At 43.2% G+C, this 22,448-nt stretch overlaps 1 protein-coding gene across 1 annotated transcript in view; it reads left to right on the top strand.

Annotated features, from left to right (window-relative positions):
• The window catches only part of GPC6 (glypican 6), a 912,081-nt gene that overhangs the window by 656,208 nt on the left and 233,425 nt on the right, over positions 1–22,448 (top strand). The window contains exon 4 of the mRNA XM_063126065.1: positions 7,114–7,279. Coding sequence (XP_062982135.1) covers positions 7,114–7,279 — 166 coding nt within the window. The remainder of the gene's footprint in view (positions 1–7,113; positions 7,280–22,448) is intronic.

Here is a 22,448-nt window from a genome sequence, read left to right as displayed (position 1 = left end):
ACTTATTCCACCTCCCCCCCCCCCATATGAATGCCTAGGATTGGAGCCTTGGGATTGGAGTATGTCTGCTCTGAAATAAGTCCCACTTATTTAATGGGGCTTACTCCCTGTCAGTGTGTTTAGGACTGCAGCCTTCCAGCGCAATCCTGTATGTATCTGTTCAGAAGTAAATAAGTATAGGATCAGAGACTTAATTACACTTTTGTTTTTTGTGGATACAATGTAGGTATAATAGCATTTGTAAACAGAATAAGTTCTTCTTTAGACAGAGTATCTTCTGAAGCAAGGCTTATGCCTTGCACTCTCCAGCATATGAATATTCTTGTTGGCATTCTTGATACTTTTCCATGCTTTAAATTCAAGCACAGAATAACTTCCGCTATCCTTAAGAAACTACTGACATGTTCAGTGTGTTGTTAATTTTCAGAGTAACACTTCTTCTAGCACTCTGGTGGTGATAATGTATGGTTCATGTCCATTCCATTGAAAATAGGGCCAGTTTACTGCCTATAGTCAAAATACTATACCTGATAGTTACCTACTAGGGACTGTGGGCTGTACTCTGTTTCCCTTATAGAACAGTTTACATCAGTGGAAGAGAGAGAGAGAGAGAGAGAGAGAGAGAGAGAGAGAGAGAGAGATGTGATTTCCCCCTCTCCATACAGCTATGGATTTCCCCCTCTCCATACCTCTAGGCCCACAAAATCTGTTTTGGAAGGCTGCAGGGCCCTCCAGAACAGATTTTGGCAGAGCATGAGGGCTTGCAGAGGGGAGGGGTGGGGGAAAGTCCTGTTGCACACATGGAAGTCCACTTGTATCATACTGGATTTCACCCTATAAAACTTGTGCAATATCATAAACATATTTAACAACATCACAGGCTATAGAGTCAATTGCAAAAGGATGCAAGTCTCCTTGCCAATCTGGCATCTTCCCTGAGGGCAGCAGAGAGAATGCTGCATTCTCTGCTGGACACTAGAACAATTTGTCATTCCTGTTTCAGGATGATGCGTTTAAAGCTACCCATCTGAGAGGCTCCTTCTCATTACAGCCAAGTTCAAAGCTCGGGTTGTGTGAAGATTGTTGGAAGGAGGGATATATTGTTCAGTAAAGTGGAAAGTTCTGGCACCACTGAATTCTGTGATAAGTGTTTTCGTTTATACAGACTGACATTGGCGGGCTAAGAATTATGGCCCCAAGATTTACATCTCAAAAAAGCACTGGCACATGGTCTTTACAGAAAAGTGGGATAGTAATGTCAATATTTCTTGTTTTGAGTTTGTGGTACACTTTTAAATATTTTCTTGCTTGAGTCTCAGATTTAATATCTGACTCTCTGGACTATGTTCTCTTATCAACATTTGGCCAGCCCTGTTTTAATTAAGTTCATAATTAAATTCCCCTTCAGTTGCCAATTCGTTGTTTCAGCCATTTCCTGGAATCTGGATCTACCATTGATTATCCACCATTCCTCCTCCCACATAAATATTTTTCTTCATATTATCTTATCAACAGCTTTGGAAATCTAGCCTTAACAGTAGTGCAGTATGGTCTTAAGCATGTATGCTCAGAAGCTACTCCAATTGAGTTCAAAGGAACATAAGCTTGTTTGTTTGTGTTCAAGTTTTTGCCACCAATGCTTTGTAGATTCCTCCAAGCATGACACAAAGTCCATTTGACCGGGGATGGAGCTTGTAAAAAAATGTTTACAGTACCTGCACTACATGTGACACTGTGAAAATATGCTATGAACCTTTTAACAAAGAGTGTGCCAAAAATCTCCCACCACTTTTGGAGGGAACATTCATCTCCCATGAAGGTGATGGGGATTTTTGGCTGCTTTCAAGTGAGCAGGGGAAAATCAGATATATCTTCAGGAAGGGGTGGATGTGTTTGATTTACCTTAGTTTTAGGTGTGGCCAAGGAGAACTTCTTTAGTAGGCTTATTTGCCACTTTAAAAATGCCTCATGGTCAAGTGGGTGAGTATCTTGGGGTCTGGGGCAAAGCGCCATTGGGAAAAAGCTGGGAAGAGAGCCTTGTGGTTGCAACCATGAAGCCATTTTTAAAGTGGGGGGAAAGAAATAAAAAAGTTTCCCACAGCTACCTCATCTAAAACTGAGGTAAGCCAAATCCACCTTCTCACTCCCAAAAATATATCTGAATTTCTCTTTCCCAGCTTTAAAAAAAGTCACTTGGAGATTCACAAATGGCTGATAAAGCTCTCTGTTTACCACAGCAAGGGCGTTGCTAGACCTACCGGGTGTTCCGTCGTTGAGGAGCGGTGAAAGCGGCTTTTCCCGTTCAGCCGTGACGCCTCATGATCCACACCTGCCTTCGATTTGTGGCGGAAGTTTGCGCCGGTTGTGCTGCTGCCGCCGCGAGCACGGTTGCGCAGCCACACCGGCCTGATTGCCGCGGCTTTTTTTTTCGCTCGCTGCACGGTTTGCGCACGTCCGAAAGACCGCAAACTTGCGCAGCCGTCAGCGATGCCGCCGCCGGCCCTGGCGGCGGCAGCGGCGGCAGTGCCAGTGCCAGCTGAAGTGCTGCTGGTGCTGTTGAGGGTCAACATTGATGCGCTCACTTCCTGATGGGGGTCGTGGCGGGTGTCATATGACCCGAGGTCAATCGTCTGCATGGCCACTCTGTGCCTACATCTCCCATCATGCCTCTGAGGTGTCGCCGCCGATGACCGCCTCTGTGCCCTGTGCCCCATCCCAAGGAGCCAACCCACATCTGGCCGTAGCCATGGCAGCAGCCCACAAACAGCTCTGCCCTCTGCCAGCCTGGTACCCACACTAACAGGCAGCGTACAGCACCGCCATTATGCGGCCACGGTAGCTGCCCACCGCAAGGAGTCACCAGCCACTTTTCCGGTCCTCCGGTCCTGCGCAAACTGTCACTGGGGAAATAAAAAAAAACCACTAGAACAGGCGCACATCCCCCACCTATCCCCCACACACCCCAGCAGCACACTAGCCACTTTTCCGTTCCTCCGTTCCTGCGCAAACTGTCACTGGGGGAATAAAAAAAAAAAGACGCTCCGCCGCGCTGCCCCAGCTGGCGGACTGCGCGCAAATGGCGGAGGCGGCTTGACCGAAGCCGCTGACCACTCCCCCTTAGCACGCCTTTTCCTGCCCAGTGCGGACCGCAGTGACCTCACATCCTCCCACACGTACTCCAAATTACCGCGGGACGGCAGGAAAAGGCGCCCTAAAACTCACTTTTTTAAAGTCGGGAGAAAGAGGCTTCACCGCAGGATAACGGCGGATCCTCGTGAACGTCATCTGGAAGCCTCGACGTGACTGCGGAAGGTAACGCGCGCTAGAGCCTCGTCTAGTAACGCCCCAAGTGAGAAGTAATACTCGCCCACAGTGTCCAAGTCAGGACATCTATAGAGAATGGTGTCAACTGAAAATATCTCCAAATAAAAGGACTTTTTGAATGTGCCTGCTTCCTACATTTAAGCAGGCAGGTGGGGTGGGTTTATAGCTGTGAACTTCTTTATAGGCTAACTTGCTGACCATTGATGAACTGGCTTCTCTGTTAACTCTTAATTTAACCTGTTTATGAAATCAGTTTGAGACCATTTTTTTTCTCACAGCTTTAAAACTGACCACCCTTTCTGAACTTAATCTGCCTTCTGGCTCATCCTTAGACCAGCACGAGCCATCTGTTCCATAGATGAATTCCTTGGCAATCCTCACATACAGCCTTCTGCAGTTTATAAGAACCCATGGACTATGAGCTTTATCACACCAGCGTTATACTGTGCAATCACTGCAAATTGCATGCAAAGGGCTCAGAAGTTTTCCACCTTAGAATCTGCTTTGATTGTGAAGTACTCCCATGCATCCTGCCTTAATTGTGCAATAAAGCAAAAAGATTTGCCGTATTTAGCCCCTACATTTTGAGCATATCTTCCGAGCCGCCGCTGGGGCGCAGGAGCAGGATTTTAAAGAAATGCTTACATCTGCGTAAGCTTTAAAGATAAAGACACCAAAATTGGCACAGTAATAGATATTAGGGAGTGCTTTAAGCATACCAAATTTGAATTGAATTGGGTCATCCGTTGATTTTTTATGATTGTTTACATTTCCCCCCTTAAACTCACTTCCTGGTATGCAAAGGATCGCTGTCACCCGGTAGCAAAAACAACAACAACCGCGAAAGCTTAGTGCTACGGGGATAATCCGAGGGAAGCAGGTAGGTGGGAAGCTTTATGGCAGCCACCCTCTTCCCCAAAGGTCTTACCTCAGGCTATTCAGTCTTTTCTTGGAAGCTGCAATGCCAAACTTTTAACTGATGGAGAAGTGGAATTCTCCATCTCTTCCTCCAGGAAGAACTTCATGCTTCCCCCACCCACAAGTGTCTACACAAACACACACACACACGGGGAATCACTGCACAGTTTGGCAACCTAGCACCTAAGTTTACTCGTGGACAATATGAAGTTTTCTGAAGGGTTTGAACTGGTGCAGATCTGCATGTGACAGGTGCTGAATGGAAGACTGAGAGAGACAGACAAAGATGGAAACCAGATGAAGGAAATAACTCTGGTTGCAATTGAGTTGATAAGGAAGGCTTCAATCATGTAAGGCATCTCTAAACATGCTTGTGCTGGCAATGTCAATTGCTTTTTGTTTGTTTTTCATTCTACAGGGCAGCAGAAGGATATGATAGGCAAGGAGCAATTGTACTCTTAGGTGAAACTATATATGCCTAAAATGTAGCTTGCAAATAAGAGCTGGTTCACACATGACTTTCTTTAGATGTATGTTTCCTCTTTTCCCCCCACCCCACCCCACCCCAAGTATACAGTTACAATTGTAATGTGTGAATGTAACTAAATGGTGTTTGGAAACATGTATATCACATGACTACACTGACTGACCATGGCTTCCTTTTGATTGGATACTAGGGGCTCATCTGCACCAAGCAGGACATTGCACTATGAAAGCGGTATGAAAAAGGTATATAAAAGGCAGGAGCCACACTACTGCTTTGTAGCTATATTGAAGTGCACTGCAGAATTTACACTACTGCTTTGAAGTGCACTGACAACTGTTGGGGCCCATGACACATCTACACCAAGCAGGATGTAACACTACGTAAGCAGTATGAAAGCGGTATATGGTATGTGTCAATGGGCCCCAACAGTTTTCAGTGCACTCCAATACCACTATAAAGCAGTAGTGCAGCTCTTGCCTTTTCTATACCGCTTCCATACTGCTTTCATAGTGCAATATCCTGCTTGGTGTAGATGAGCCCTAGGTGGCAAACCTGGGGTTGTAACAATCTAGGGAATGGATGTAGTGAGAGTTAGTGGTCTAATTGCAGGCACAAAGGGCTGGCAATGCCAATTTTCAATTTAACCAGGGTTGCACAACCTGCAGGTCACATACAGCCCTCTGCCACTCCTGGTGTGGCCTGCAAAGCTGGCAGACCCCACCCAATTTCCCCCGCAGGCCAGCTGATCAGGTGGACTTTGGGGAGTGGGGGGGACCACTGTTCCAGTGCTGCTGTTGGCAATGCTGGGACAGCAATCCCATTTATGAGATCTCTGTTTTAGTGCTGCTAGTAGAGGTTTCAGAGAAACAGCAATCTCAGTTGTGATTGCTGGAGGGGTGGGAGAACCTTTCACCACCCTTCGCCCTCAATCCCAAATCACAGTGGGCAGAGGGGTGATATATAAACTTCCTCCTCCCTATGTGCTGAGATGTGTATGTGGGGTAGGGAGGGAAAGTGTGCATGTGTATATGTACATGCACACACGTGTGCCTCCCCGCAGTGGACACCAGATGTGGCCCTTGAGTCCAAATTTGTTGCACATTCCTGGATTAAACCAGTGCAGATAGAGGAGATCAGGGCCGGTAAAGCAAGCAAGCTGAAAATTGTGAAGGGAGCCTCTTAGATATTCCAAAACTTGAAACGACTAGTTATACAATCGGAGACATGGAACAGTCTCTCTCCTGTTGAAAGCCAGGGATTAGCCCACGGAGATTAAAGAGCAATGTATCTCTACATCAGCCCCTTGCTAACTCCCCAGCACAGAACATGGCCCGGCAGATAAATTGCTGTGCAGACTGTTCAATGAAACCGGCAGTAACAAACTGAACTTGGGAGAGATAAGCGATTGTCAATGAGAAAAAGAATATTTTGTGTCAAACAGTGAGCAAATTTAGTTTAAAGAGAAAGAGAAAATGGGAACTTTTCTCTCTCCCCTCCCCCTCTACAACATCATTATTTGCTAAATGGCATGTGCTTTCTCTAATATTTGCAAAACAGTCAGCGGGAAGCAACTCCATTCTGCTAAGATAATGAGTCAAAGAAACACACAGAGCATATGGAGCTGAAGGGATGATTATGTAGCCCAGTAAACACAAATCGAAATACGATTGTTGTTACCAGGAAAGGATCATGCTGCATTCCTTTATGGACGCTCAAAACAGAAATGTAGATTATAACATTTAATTTGGTGTGTGTGTGCTTTCTCTTCTTTAAAGTCATCTCCCAGTCTCTAACCCGACAGAGTTCTAGATATAATAGCTTCACATTTCTAGAATATTGTGACCCAGATCTTGACTCAAAAACACATCAAGATGTTTTTAAAATTCACATTGTGGGAGAGAAAATGTTTAAAAATACATGTTTTAAGAGAAAACATTAAAAAAAATACTTATTTCAATGCATGTTAGGGTGGATTTTAAAAAGTTGTTAATCAGTGTGAAATAGACTGATAAGTGGATGCATGCAAGAATGACACAGAGTGATTTTGTGTCCCTAATTTGTCCATTCATCCCAGCCTGCAGATGTTTTAATTCAAGCAAGCGTTTTCAGGTAACCTGGTTTCAAATATCACAAACGCCAATACAGTTGGCGTCCACATTCCTTGGAATCACTGATATCTATGCTAGCTTGGATAATTGGCAGGCAAGTCCCGGTTCCTCAGGAAGGTATTATTAAGTGTTAAGTTCTTGTCATGAAGACCCAGATGTTTCATCGCCTGGGGACTTGCAGTTTTTGTTTTGGTTTTTTTCCACTTATTAGGTCTCTGGATGGAGATAGGAGATTGACTTCTTTTGTTTTCTGTTTGCTGCCCTTAAACTCCGTAGGTCAGTCCTACCCCAGGATGCATCCGGGCACTAATGAAGATGCTGTACTGCCCTTACTGCCGGGGACTTCCCACTGTGAAACCTTGCAACAATTACTGCCTCAACGTAATGAAGGGCTGCCTGGCAAACCAAGCTGATTTGGACACCGAATGGAACCTCTTCATAGGTAAGACGGGAGGGAGGGAAAATAAAATTAATCCACACAACTTCATTGCAAGTTTGGAAAAGTTCAGCATTTGCCCAATGGAAAATAGGACATACTGACTGAATGCCTTTGTTCGGTTGTCACTCACACTCTTCGATCAAAGTTTCTGTGGTTTGTAGGAAAGAATCATTGTTCCGCCTCAGAGCTATTTTTCATGAAATCTCTCCCAATGTCTCGTTGTCATGTGATACTGAAGTTCCTAAGCTAAATTCCTAGACATTTCTGTCTGTATGTGTGTGTGTGTGTGTCTGTGTGTGTGTGTGCGTGCGTGTCTGTGTGTGAAGCACGCTGCAGATATTTGGGCTGAATTTGTGATAAATCTAGTAGGAGAAAGAAGGAGAGAGCATTTGAAATAAAAGGTTCAAGCTGATCTGTCTCTTGCAAATATGAAGACAGCAACATCCATGGTTCCTTCTTTCCCTAAGTCAGTATGACTGGGGGCAGGGAGGTGCTCTGAGAACCTTCGATGTGACAGGCAAAGCGATCAGTCCCATAACTCAAGTTAAAAACATGCCAAACTCTCTCCTTCCATACTCAGAATAATAAGAAGGTATCGCACTGATGAATAAAAAAGGGAAACTTTCAGTTCAGATCAACGTACGTTCCACTGCAATTCATGCAGCCATTCGGCGGTGTGTCCCTGAACAATTTCTGTTTGCCTGCTATTCGGAATGGCTCAGTTTCGAAGCGACAGGATTTAACCACAATGCAGAGAAAGAGAAAAGGGAAAGAAAAAAGGAGTTGATATGAAAGTGTCCTTCATCTGTCTGAGCGCAGCTACAGGGTGATAAGTTTTTAAAACTAAGTACTAGTGAAACAAGGCAAATATCTGACACAAACAAATCCCATTGGGTATTGGGAGGGGTGTGTGTTCCCTTATCCCCGCCACAAAAATCACAATTAATTATTCTCTTGGAGTGCCTGCCTAATCTTTCTGCCTTCTTCCACTACCTTGAAAGAAAAGAAATGCACAATGAGCAATAAGGCAAAGCTCCCCTGTGTAGGACAAAAGAAAAAGGTAGAAAAGCTCTTGACATCTTTATTTTGACAGAAAATGCACAGGTGAGCTTGTTTCCCCCCCCCCCCCCAACCTTACAAAACAGCATGAGCACGATATGTTGGGTTTAGAGACTGGAAAATACGACGGGGGAGGAGGGGAAGAGGTGATGAAAAGAAGAGGTGAGGGAAAAACAGTGAGGGAAACATAATATATATTTTTAAAAGAGAGAAAAGAGGGGGAATGGAGTGGACGACTGAGGATCTGTTTACATTCTCAGTTATCCCAAGATGCACCCTCCTGAACTCACAGCATGATTTAAGTGAACTGAAAGAGATTCAAAAACTGTTAGGAAATCAGAGGCTCATGGCACCCTTTGCTTCCATCCAAGGATAAGTTAGCATATAAACCAGAGGAAAGGGACCTGCAGATTTCCAAAGGTTGTCAGACTCCAACTCCCATTACCCTCAGCCAGCATAGCCAATGGTCAGGGATGTTGGGAGTTGTACTCCAGTATCATCTGGAGGGCTGCAGCTTTCCCAACCTTGACATAAACAATAAGCAGAATTAGGATGGTGCTATTAAGTGTGATAAAAAATAAAAAAAAATCAGTGGTGTATTGGTAAATTTTGAAATGTAGGGGCTCATCATGACAGGCCTCATAGTCATTCCCCCAAGTGGAGCCCAAAATGCAGGCAGCTGTGTTGATCTACATCAACAAACTAATCCCATTGGGTTTCCTCTCTACTGGGAGCAGGGCAGGATCTACACTACTGCTTTATAACGGTTTTGAAGGGCAATGTACTATTGGCTCCCATGGTACATTCCATATACCATTCTCAAACCATTTTCAAAGTGTTATATCCTGCTTGGTGTAGATCAGGCCCAAGTCTTTTATAAAGCTATTAGATCCTTTAGGACCAGGTCATTTCCCCACCACCACTACTACCACAACCAAACATTAGAGCCAGTACGCTTATTTGAATGGGTTTGGGTCCAGGTTACCTGCAGGATCTCCTTCTACTGTACAATCCACCCCACACACTCAGGTCCTCTGGGAAGAATTTACTTCAGTTAGCCAAAACTAGGCTGACAACCATTACCCAAAGGATCTTCTCTTCTGCCACTCCCAGACTGTGGAAAGGCCTGCCGGGAGAGATCCGCCAGCTTAACAGTCTTTCTGAATTTAAAAAAGCTATAAAGACAGATCTCTTCCAGCAGGCTTACCCAGTCGAATTTTAAAATGTCTTAAAGTTTTTGAGATTTTATTAATGAATTCGTTTTATGTTTTTAATCGGTTTTATGTATTTTATATTTTTGTATTCAATGTTGTTCCCTGCCTCAATCCAGAGGGAGAGGTGGGAAAGAAATAATAATAATAATAATAATAATAATAATAATAATAATAGCAGCAGCAGCAGCAGAAGAAGAGAATACAAGCCTGGACCTTTAGGTATTTTCAGGTGGAAGCTTGAAAATATGAGGGCTGAACCAAATGGTTTCTGGTGCCAACTTTCAGCTGGAAATTTGGGGAGGTGAGGGTAAAGAAGTGACCAGAAAATAGGAGGTGGTTTCAGGGGTGCAATCAACTTCAGAAGGTTTTCTGTTGCCAGCAGCAGAGGTGCCTTTTTGTCTTTTTTTTTTTCCGGGGACAATAGTGACATAACCTATAGAAGCCTCCGCAGAACAACGCTATGTCTTAATGTAGCATTTCCCAGGGGCATTCTGGGAGGGAAATGGTGTTTGGTGGCCAGTAACCATCACTAGGACCTCCGCTACTTCTTCACAGTGGCAAACTGCCTCCAGCAATGGTAGCACACATACACACACTTGGGCCACTTTCACTGCCAGTAAATGGGGGAGCGCTTCATCTCAGTCTTAGAAAATATTATTATTCATTTGGGTCTTACTAATTATTCTTTAAGGTGTGTTTAATAATAACAATAACAATAATAATCGGCAATATTTATTTTATTTATATAATATATTTCTATAGCACCTAGTAGCTGAAGCTCTCAGGTTAAATTTGGAGTAAAACCATTTTTTTATTCTTTTGGGAAGAGGGATACTATTTTAGCACACTTTCTGTGGCTACTAGCAGCTTTGCTGATGTGGAAACTGCAACTGGACTACTTCTGTCAGACATCCATCAGGCCCCTCCTAATAGCAAACATCATATGCAATTCCTTTCATACGAAACCAAACATAACTTCTATGAGGTGAATTAAAATGAAAAAGTATACAGCACCACTGAGCTATAAAAGATTGGATAGGATGCATGAGTAATTTTACCTCTTGAGCTTGTGTTGTGAACCAGGCATGAAGAAAAATATATAATTTTGTGCATTAACAGTCTTTGCTTAGGCAAATGTGACAATATTTATTTACACCTCTCCACCCCTCTCCCAAAGGATTTGTCTTCTTCTGTCTAGGTGACATAAAGTGGTAAATGGGTAGAAAACTATAAGCCTTTTCTGCAGATAACTTTTCATGTATTTATTGCAGACAGAATATTCAGAAAACGAATGCATTGCCTGCATTAAAACACAGCCTTTTTGCAAGTCTTCCCAACAAACAACCCAGTTCACAATCCTACAATGAACCATGGGTTCTCTTCATGGGTTGTTCTTGGTTAACAAACCTTAGTTTGTTAGTGCAGCTGGGTTCAGACAACATAATAACCCCCGTTTCAAGAATAACCCATTGTTTAACAACAACCCACACTCAACCCTTGAGTGCAGATTAGCTTGTTGGGTGAACCCTGTTAACATGTCATTTGACCTTAAATCAGTTCTTTTGTCCCTATAAAAATCACACAATAGGAACATGTATAATACAGTTTCTAACTCTTTGCTACCACATAAGAACATAAGAAGAGCTGTGCTGAATTAGACCAAGGGTCCATCTAGCCCAGCATTCTGTTCACAGTGTCCAACCAACTGCCCATGGGAAACCCTCAAGCAGGACATGAGTGCAACAGCATTCTCCCACTTATATTCCCCAGCAACTGCTGTACATAGTAGGGCTGTGCTCTGCTTCGCATCAGAGCGTAGAAGCAATAGCGAGGTGGCCTGATTCGCCTCCGACAAAGGCGGAGATGAAGCGGGTTGGGGGGCTGCAGATCGAGACGAAGAGGATCGAGACCAAGCGGATCCTTTGCCTTGATCCGGAGCTCCAAAAAAATGGTAAGTGGGGGCTTACTTGGTGCTGCCACAGTCCGTGTGGCAATGGTGGCAGAGCCAGGTAAGGGGACAGGGTCTTACCTGAGTCCGTCGCATTCCGGCACAGGCTTCACCTGAGGCTGAGGCTCAAACCAGAAGACCAGGCCACAACTGCGGCCTGGTCTTCCTGTTTGAGTCCTCAGCCTCTGGTGAAGCCATTGCTGGAACGCAACGGATGCAGGTAAGGGGGAAGGGGGGCCTTAACTAGTGGCAGCGCCACCACCGCAGCCCATGTGGCAATGGCAGCGGAGCCAGGTAAGGGGGCGGGGGGGAAGGGTCTTACCTGAGTCCGTCGCGTTCCGGCAGCAGCTTCAACTGAGCCCGAGGACTCAAACTGGAAGACCAGGCTGCAATGGACTCAGGTAAGACCCTGTCCCCTTACCTGACTTCCTGTCTGAGTCCTCGGGCTCAGTTGAAGCAGCCGCCGGACCGCGATGGATGCAGGTAAGGGGGGAGGAGGGCTTACTTGGCGGCAGCGCTGTGGAGCTCCAATTCGGAGCTGGAGCTCCACAGCGGAGTGGAGTGGCCCGTAGGCGGATCGACGCGGGGCGGAGCGGGCCCGATCTGGAATTTGCGGATTGGGTGCGGAGCATATCGGTTCATGCACAGCCCTAGTACATAGCCATACTTGCTGTAATACTGAATGTCACCTTCATAGAATCATTGAATAGCAGAGTTGGAAGGGGCCTACAAGGCCATCGAGTCCAACCGCCTGCTCAGTGCAGGAATCCACCCTAAAGCATACCTGACAGATGGTTGTCCAGCTGCCTCTTGAATGCCTCTAATGTGGGAGGTAACTGGTAACTGGTTCCATTGTCATACTGCTCTAACAGTCAGGAAGGTTTTCCTGATGTCCAGCCGGAATCTGGCTTCCTGTAACTTCAGGCCATTATTCCGTGTCCTGCACTCTGGGATGATTAAGAAGAGACCCTCCTCTGTGTGACAACCTTTAAGTATTTGAAGAACTAGAAGCCATTGACAGCCTTTGTCAGGATCAGGCAAGTCTCCCTAGTGTGTATTCCAAATCAGACTTGAAGCTTGAAGAAGTAGATCAGGTAAGACAGGAAGCAGGGAAGGAAATTCTCTAAGACTCTCTAGGAGTCAAGGAAGAATCTTCTCATGTGTTTATCAAACAGGAGGCTTAGGCTTAGAGATCATTTTCCCCCTCCCTGGGAATTCAATCAGAATTAACAGATCTTAAAGTCAGCCACATGGCAAATGGGTAGAGTTGAGAGGAGATGGGAGGTGGTCTGCTAAGCTAGCATTTCACCAGAGGTTACAGCTTGAAGACCCCCCTAAAGAAGGGGTTCAATAAAAGGCTGTGAGGCATGACAAGAAACTGTTTATAAATTAATAGGCAACTGTGAAGAGATGTCTATTTACTGTATAAAGCTTTGTGGATCGCACAGCACACCTCTTTATTGTCTCAAATCTCAGCCTTTTAAAGCCATCCAAATTGGTGGCTATCACTATATCTTGTGGTATAGCTGGTTGGGAGATTCTAGGAGTAGTAGTCCACCAAATCTGGAGAACACCAGGTTGGGAAGGCATCTTTACTGTCAGAATCCCTTTGTCCATAAATGTGGGAAACCCCCAACAAGAGGGAAGGTATAAACCTTCTGGAATATTTGAGTACTTCACCATTCTAGAACTTTTCCTTGTGGTATGAAGGAGAAACACACACACACACCTTTCTCTAAAAAGCCAGAAAGACCTAGGTCTGTGCTAAATGGATCCAAGTGATCCAGCACAAAAGTGACTTTTGTGAGGTCCAAAATATCCACCAAACCTCTCCATGCTCTCCTTTTCTTGTTTGTCCCTATACAAATGTTCACTCTTGTTCACTCTTCTTTCCCTGCTTCAATACCATTTAATTTATTTTCATTTGCTGAGTCGTTTTCTTCTCCTTCAAATGAACCTAGTCAAGCTGATATTCAGTACTGAATGCTATGGTATTATGGCGGTATGTAGCAAATTATTGAAAGGGAAATTGCTTTTCACAATGGGCAAAAGTACTCACTAAATGAAGTAAAGAAAAAGCCCTCTACATTTCAACTCAATATTGATGTAGATCTGTTCTTTACTAACTGTGCCCCAGTGCTGGTGCTAATGACATTGCACAAGCAAAAGTCAATGCTTGCACACCATAACTAGTGCTTGCCAGGGCAGAGGGGAAAGTAGCAATTTGCCACCACATCTCAGCATTGCCACCAAAATGTGGCTGCAAATCGCCTCATTTTCCTGTTGCCCTAACAAGCACTAATGATATTGTACAAGAATGGGTTTCTGCTGGTGCAACATCATTAGCACTAGTCTTAGGTCACAGCTGGATATTACCCTGTATGAACATGAGGCTGAAATGAAAATGCAGGAGCCATATTTGTTGGCCAACCAATCCGACATTGTACGATGCACAATGTTGTGTTTGCATCCGATTTTGTTACAAACAATTTTCATGCCTTCCCTCAACGATGTACTTCTGTTCTGAGAACACTGTGGGCATACTTACATTCCATATTTGGACCTGCTTTAGACCACTTTTAATTATCATGATTTCTTACCAATTTAATTGTGCAGTTTGAAGATAATCCTGGCTATGTTCGATATTACTGCTGCAATTGTATTGTGCCCAAAATCCATTTTGAGATTCAGCAGAACTACTCTGACTTCCTCCAAGTGTGTATCCCTTTGTCTGTCACCAAAACAACCCCAGGGAGATAAAAGTAAGAAATTCTATCCTTCCTGTCTCAATGCTTACATTGCTTAATTCAAAACGACCTTCATTAGCATGAAAATGGAAGGCTCGTTTTAGAATAAGTCTTTTTAATTTGCTTTTCATGGGTTCTGCCTCTTCTCATCTCTAGGATATACATGAGGTTGATTGGTCCATGTCCTAAGAAATGGGTTGTCAACCTTTCCCAGTCCTGAAGGTTTTGCCTACTAAAAGATTGAACTCTAATTTCCTGGGATATTCAGGTTCAATTTAACCTCCTTTTGAAGAATGTTAGGCTATGAGATAAATTTCTGTTCCTACTTCTGTCTCTCTCCCAGCACAAGCTTGAGGGACAATGGCAACAGATTTTTTTTTTTTTTTTGCTTCCTCAACCCTTGGAAGTAGTCTTAAAAACCTATAAATCAAGCAAGTATGTATCATAGCACACTGGATTAGAAAGTATTTTTTTTAAGCAACATTATCTTTTTCATTCGTGATCTAATTTCATCATCATCATCATCATCCTATTTTTTGTTATTGTTCCCACTAAATTGTCTCTGACTTTCAATGTCCCATGTCAAACCACATTATTATTATTATTATTATTTATTTATATAGCACCATCAATGTACATGGTGCTGTACAGAGTAAAACAGTAAATAGCAAGACCCTGCCGCATAGGCTTACAATCTAATAAAATCATAGTAAAACAATAAGGAGGGGAAGAGAATGCAAACAGGTACAGGGTAGGGTAAGCAGGCACTGGGTAGGGAAAAACTAACAGTAGAAAGTAACAGTAGAAGTCTGCACAACATCAAGTTTTAAAAGCTTTAGGAAAAAGAAAAGTTTTTAGTTGTGCTTTAAAAGCTGTGGTTGAACTTGTAGTTCTCAAATGTTCTGGAAGAGCGTTCCAGGCGTAAGGGGCAGCAGACGAAAATGGATGAAGCCGAGCAAGGGAAGTAGAGGCCCTTGGGCAGGCGAGAAACATGGCATCAGAGGAGCGAAGAGCACGAGCGGGGCAATAGTGTGAGATGAGAGAGGAGAGATAGGAAGGAGCTAGACCGTGAAAAGCTTTGAAGGTTAACAGGAGAAGTTTATATTGGATTCTGAAGTGAATTGGAAGCCAATGAAGAGATTTCAGAAGCGGAGTAACATGGTCAGAGCGGCGAGCCAAGAAGATGATCTTTGCGGCAGAGTGGTGAACAGAAACCAACGGACTGATGTGAGAAGAAGGAAGGCCAGAGAGAAGAAGGTTGCAGTAGTCCAACCGTGAAATAACCAGTGCATGAACAAGCGTCTTGGCAGAAGAGACAGACAAAAATGATCGAATCCTGGCAATATTATACAGGAAAAATCGACAAGATTTAGCTACTGCCTCAATATGAGGAATAAAGGAGAGCGAGGAGTCGAAGATAAAGCCAAGGCTACGAGCTTCCTTGACCGGAGTAAGCGTAACATCATTGACAGTAAGAGAGAATGAGAGATGAGAAGGTTTAGGAGGAAAAACAAGCAATTCAGTCTTTGCCATGTTAAGTTTCAAGCGACGATGAAGCAGCCAAGCTGAGATATCTGAAAGACATGCCGAGATACATGTTTAGATTCACATGATTCTGGGAAGCAGATATTATTTTTTGGTTTGCTAAGGAAAACTAAGATCCCACTAAGATACATAGAGAGCTAAAATGCAAGTTTTAAGGCTAGTTTGGAAGGCAGAGTGGCAATAATTTAATCATGATTGTTGGGTTTTTGTGACATCTGTGCATTTTTTAAAAGAGAGCTTTCTAAGATTGAAACGTTAGGAGGCTGGAGAGAATAAACAAACAGCCATGCTTGGACATGGGTTTCCCACAGAGAAGGATGATGACAATTTTCTGTCAGAGGTTCCTTAACATCTCAACGCACCTATTCTGCACCCTGAACTATAACTGCCAGAGTTCTCTAGGGAGAGCGAATGGCTACTCAACTGGTTGAACAGCACAATACTAAACATATCTACTCTGAAGTGAGCCCCATTTAGTTCAGTTTGTGGGGGGGTTGTTTTCATGTACGTGAGTATAGAGTTGAGGCCTTACTCTGCAGTATAGATATGCCCTAAGTATTTGCAAAAGAAAGCAGTGATAAAACAGAGAAATCGCCTCAAAGAAACCATTATGAAATCATTTACCTTAAAAGAATTTTGAGCTGTGAGAGATGTCTTTAAAGTATATCAGTCATTTGGGCTCTGAAGGGCTCTCCCAAGATGATTTCAAATGTCACATTTGGCATGTTGTATTGTCAGTCACAGTGAGGTAAAGATGGGGCCATTTCAGATGATTTTTTATCGAACAAGAAATGTGCAAAATGCCAATTCTCCCACCCCACAATACCACCTAATTCCTTCCATTACAGGGAAATTTCCTAATAAACTAGCACAACAAGGAGAGCAGTTAGCTAACATCTTTCTCTCTGATGGGCTGGCTTTCCAACTGAAGATAGTTTCCCACAGGGTGACCATCTATAAATGGAGTCTGAACTGAACAATTTCAATACAGCTCTAGCATGCCATTATTCTCAATGTACAGATTGGCTCTTTGTAGTTTCATGTCAAACTGCATCCCTTTTGTACGTGTTCACCAGTCTCATCTATTCTGTTTCACCATAACTGAGTTCCGATCTACACATTGGGTAGTAACCAATGTTAGTCCTACTTAGAGTAGACCCACTGAAATTAATGGGACTTGTTCGTCATGTCTAACTTAAGCCCCATTCATTTCAGTTGGATCTACTCTAAGTAGGACTAACATTGGATACTACCCATTACTCCCAGAAGTACATATCAGATCAATTTAGATTTGAATTTGCAAAGATCATATTCCTCAAGCATCCTATATTAATAGGGAATCAGGTCTGACATGTCATCCATTCATTCATTACATTTCAATACTACCCAATAGTCAAAACTCTTTGGGCAATTCACAAAAATTAAAACAAAAACACAGAAGTTAATAAACACACTCCCCTCCCCACCCCAACGATATCAGGGCTATTGGGAGACCATAGATAAATCTAAGCTGCATTCTTCAGCTCATGGACTGCTTCAGTCTGTTAAACGGGACTTTGAAGTGCATCCATCAAGCAGAACCTCCTACAGGGAGTTTCCTGTTACTTATAGTAGTACTGGGCAAGTCTTGGCCCACTTTGCATGTCACAACAACCAATGTTTAAGAAACTGAAGATTATTGAAAAGAAGAGGAGGCAGTGAGCATGTATGCTGGATCTCATGCACCTGCCCACCCTTGCTGCAGTAAACAATCTGGGAATGTTCCGTCATGACATCCGACCCTGGAACTCTAGGTTTAAACACAGGTTCAAAGTCTGGGTTGTTTCTCTCCCAACAACCCAGAGTTCTGAGTTTGGGTGCCATAATGAACAGGCTAAGGTGAACCACCCAGAGAGCTTCGGCTATTGGGCGGTATAAAAATGTAATAAATAAATAAATAAATAAATAAGGACAAAGCAACCCTGGGTTGTTTATCACAGTGGAAGAGAGCGGGCACACAGAAATCAGCATGCAAACTATATCCCAGTCATCTTCTCAACAACACACAATTTGTTAACTCAGGGTTTTTACAACATGCGAACCTGGTGATTATGTTAGCTTCCAGTTTCAGGCTCTTATGTTGTATACCCTCAATCTCTTGCACACCTGGAGTGCACATCATAGTCGTTCACTAGGTCAGGCTCCAACTAGCGTGGCACCTCGCAGTGTACATATTCCACTTTTCTAACAAGATAAATTTAAGACAAAGCAGGTGAGTAAGTTGCAAGAACAGTCCTATGTCATAAAAGGGTAACACAGGGAGTGACTCTTAGGCCACAGCTAGACCTAAGGTTTATCCTGGGATCATCCAGGGTTCGCCCCTGCCTGAGCACTGGATCCCCTGTGTGTCACCTAGTTGAACAGGTTTGACCCCTGGACGATCCAGGGATAAACCTTAGGTCTAGCTATGGCCTCAGTGTCTTATGCAGTATAGTGGGTCTATATTCTTAATGGCTTCTCTGAGTTGTGTATTGTATGGAACTCTCTTGCTTTTACAAGCTAGTCATTTGCCCAAGATAGAACACCAATAAAACCCCCAATAACAGGAAGTGTTTTCTCCCATAAGATATTTTCTAGTGACCATCAGCAAAAACAACACATGCAAGTAACATTGATGTATAGTTTGCAAACACTTACTGAGCCTGTACTGTTTCTCATATATATTTTCATGCAGAGCAAAGTTCAAGAATAAATACCATCCCATTTAAGCTTCCATAGTAACTTTACTTCTCAAGCTCCTATTCCATTCATGAAAGTATACAGTGTTATAATAGCAATCCTGTAAAGTGACTTTTCTCCTCTCCATTCTTTCTCCAAATTATTATTATTATTATTATTATTATTATTATTATTATTATTATTAATAATAATAATAATAATAATAATTTATTTCTTACCCACCTCTCCGATTGGATCGAGGCGGGGAACAAGAGCAAGCATAAAATACTGATTAAAACATAGTATACACTGTTAAAAAAATCCAAAAAGCATCCAAAAAGCATACTAAAAGTATCCTAAAATTCTACTGGATAGGCCTGCCAGAAGTAGTTCAGAACCACTGTTTAAGATCAGAATGAGCAATAATAACTCCTCCAAAGCTACCAAATTTCTGGACATAGATTTGAACCCAGATTTTCCTTAGGCAAACTCAGTATCCTAGTCATTGTTTGACATGGGCTCTTAGTTATATCATAGTATAGAAGCAACTAAATTTTATTCAACTGCCCCAGACTAGTTAGCTGATGGGGCTCTTCCATTATTGATCTTTATTAAGTTCTAGCTAAGGAAAGAAGTGGAGAGTCCAGACCTTTCCATTCCTCTACTTCTCTCCCATTATTCAGACCATTGCAATGGGTAGGGCCAGATATATATATTTTCCAAATCTGACCCCCAAGGTAGTATCCAGATCCGTTTCCCCAAAGCAAACACAACCTTGCAGAGGAGTAAGGAATAGGGGTCAACAAGTGCCGTTAGCTCACTCCAAAAAGGGTCTAGGCTTTGTGTATGTTCAGGACAAACATGCACAAGGCCTTGAGCATGCTCAAAAATGCCTCCTCCAGCACCACTGCCATTCCCTTCTCCCTAGTAGTAACAGCATGCACAATGTCATTTCCCCAACTTGTAGTCCCCATCCCATCATTGGCATGAAAAGATGCTGTGCTGGGAATTGGAGCACCCCAAAGTCACCTCTGTCTCCCCCCTGTTCAAAAGTAGGTTTCTGGAATCCTTTGGGTCAGGGAAAGGGGAAATGGCTCAGGATTGGGTCAAGCACAGCCATGCCTGATGCAGGCTACAAACAGGGCTGTGTTTGCCCCGATCCTCCTCTCAAGGGCATTTCTGTTTGGGAGTGCTCTTGATCAAATACTCAGGAAATCCCTAGTGAAAAATGTTTCCCCTGCTCCACTTTAAACCTAACAGATGAATGCATGGCTTCCCTCTCCTTCAGTGTGTGCTGAGGGAGAGGGGGAGCATCAGAAACATTCTGCTCCTTCCCTGCAATTCTTCCCACAACCCCATTGATTCATTTTGGTGGTGACCACACTACCTAGTTTCAAGGGTAGTGGGCAGTTTTTAAACACAAGGTTGTCCCCAACTGCAACACATTACTTTTCCTAATAAGAATGAATAAAAGAATATATGGAGGCAGATTATGCTAGTAGTACCAAGTGATAACATAATAGTAATAGTAGTAGTATTTTCTGTTCAAATTGACCTCAGTGTCATGGAAGGCTTAGCGGACACACCAGTCAGGAAGCTCGACAAGAACATTACTGTCTTTCTTTTTTTAAAAAAAAAAAATGCAGAACAGACTCAAGAAACTACTATAAATAGGACCAGCCTTCCCATGAGGCAGAGTGAGACCCTCACCTCAGGTGGTGGATCAGGAAGGTTGGCAGATTAGACATGCCTCTATCAACCATGTGGAGGGCTACCTACTACCACTGGCCATGTTTCCTCAGCTGGCAACACAGCCACCTCTCAAAGCAAGACATTGAGCAGGTGCTCTGGAGAACCTACCAGGCCCAATGCCACACTCTTGAAGGGTTCTTTCTCAAAGGAAGGCATTGTGTGCAGGGTGATCCTGGAGATGCCTGTGCCCTGGGATCCTTCTTCAGACACTTAGCTTTCATTCAATAATACTTTCTGATGACTGTCTACCACCAAAGAGTGATACCTTCTCCCCATAACCACTCAAACCATCCTAAAAGGATTTAATGATAAAGTTTATCAAGTAAATGGAAGGTCTAAGAGCTTGAACAGGGCCACACACTTCTGCTGTCAAGCATCCAGTCAGACATCATCCACCAGCCATCTCTGAACCCCAACTGATAAGGGCCTGGAACATCCATTTCATCCCAAAATTCCTGTAGCTGCTTTATCATCGCCCCTTCAATCACCATGCCCAAAAATGGGAGACTTCATATTGATCCAAATTTGTTTGTTTTGTAAATCACATCTCTCAAACGAAGTGTTCTTAATAATCTGCATACCGTATCCTCCCTCAATGCATCTAAGATCTCTCCCTGCTGCAAGATGCTGTCTATATATATTTATATGGATGTGCTGTAAATTCACACGAGTGCCAATATTTGGCACAGAGATAATAAGTCCATTGTGTAACTATTGATAGAAAAGACGCCTTTGCTAGCATAAGTGTTCATAAGTAGCAGGAGGCTCCAGCTACATTTTGATTCATTGGTTAATTATTCCTTGTTATGTTTTTGTTTTGTATTGTATTTATTTTCTTCTTACTTGAAGCAGATTTGTAGGAAAGGGGGTTGGGTATCAAGTGCTCAGTGGGAAAGGATGAGAATCCTCTAGCTCATCAGTCTTATTCCCAGGGGTTTCAAGTAATTTATTTTAAAATGGATGATTATGTTTTGGAATCTCTCTCTCTCTCTCTCTCTTCCTCCCTCTCTCTTTTTTTTCATCTGCTTACAAATCAAAATGCTGACATTTTGCAATTATGAATTATCCCTAAATTGCCTTGCATTTCAAGCATAGCGCTTGAAGCAACATCTATAAAGTGGCTTAGTGTTTACTTTTCCTTTGTTTTTGTTTTTTTTAGTTTGTTACTTTTGCAAGTGTTAATGAATGAGAATGAGCTTTTCCATGCTTTTTACAGCCTTGCCTTCGAGTGGCAGGAAGGTTCCAGGACAACAGAAAGTTAGTGGACCTGGCATATATAAAGCATACGTAATTGCAAAGTACTTTAAAAAATAAAATCATTCACAGCCACAGCAATTTAGACACTGCCTACTCTGAAGTGTAGTGCCTCAAATAAAGTATTGTAGGAGACTTGAGAACCTGGTATTGTACATGGGGCTGCCTTTGACAACGTCAGAAATGGCAGTTGATTCGAAATGCAGTGGCTAGATGGCTGACTTCAAACAGTTACACTGCATACACCTTGGACATGGCGATTTTAACCTTTAAAGCCCTCAGTGGCTTTGGACTAGGGATGGGTAAGAATTTCAGTTCCGTTCCGTTTTGGTAAGCATTTACCAAAACTCACAGCGTTCTCCATATTCGGGACAAAAAGTTCTTGAGATTTAAAAGATGCAAGTGTGTGCCATTTATCAAATGTCATAAGCTGCCAAATAGAGTCATATCCTAAACACTGACGACGATGATGACGATGATTTAGAATATTTATGTACCACTCATTTATCTAACACAGATTCCACAGTGGTGAACATAGGTGTAAGCAGTAAAAGAAAGAAATTTAAAAAGCAAATTAAAATTGTTTAATTTATAAACAAAGGAACCAGAAAAACAGTGGCTAGTCAGTTGGGGAAGGCTTCTCAAAAGAGAGTCGTTTTCAGGAAGCGCCGGAAGCATCCTAGTGTTGGCATCTGCCTGACCTCCAGGGGCAGAGAGTTCCATGGAGAAGGGGCCACTACACTAAAGGCTCTTCTCCCAATGGATTCCAATCAGGCCAAAGGTCCACGTGGAACCACCAGGGGCATGCCCTCCGATGACCTCAGTGATCGGGCAGGTTGGTAAGGGAGAAGGCGCTCTCTCAGGTATCCTGTCACCTCTCCAGTCCAAAACACTGTGGCAGCCAGTGTGAGAACCCAGTCAAATATTCAATCTCATTACATCCAAACAGTCAAACA

The sequence above is a fragment of the Elgaria multicarinata genome, chromosome 5 (assembly GCF_023053635.1).
Source record: "Elgaria multicarinata webbii isolate HBS135686 ecotype San Diego chromosome 5, rElgMul1.1.pri, whole genome shotgun sequence".
NCBI classification, from domain to species: Eukaryota; Metazoa; Chordata; class Lepidosauria; order Squamata; family Anguidae; genus Elgaria; species Elgaria multicarinata.
The sequence above is the reverse complement of the archived record's forward strand: the minus strand, read 5'-3'. Positions and strand labels throughout refer to the sequence as shown.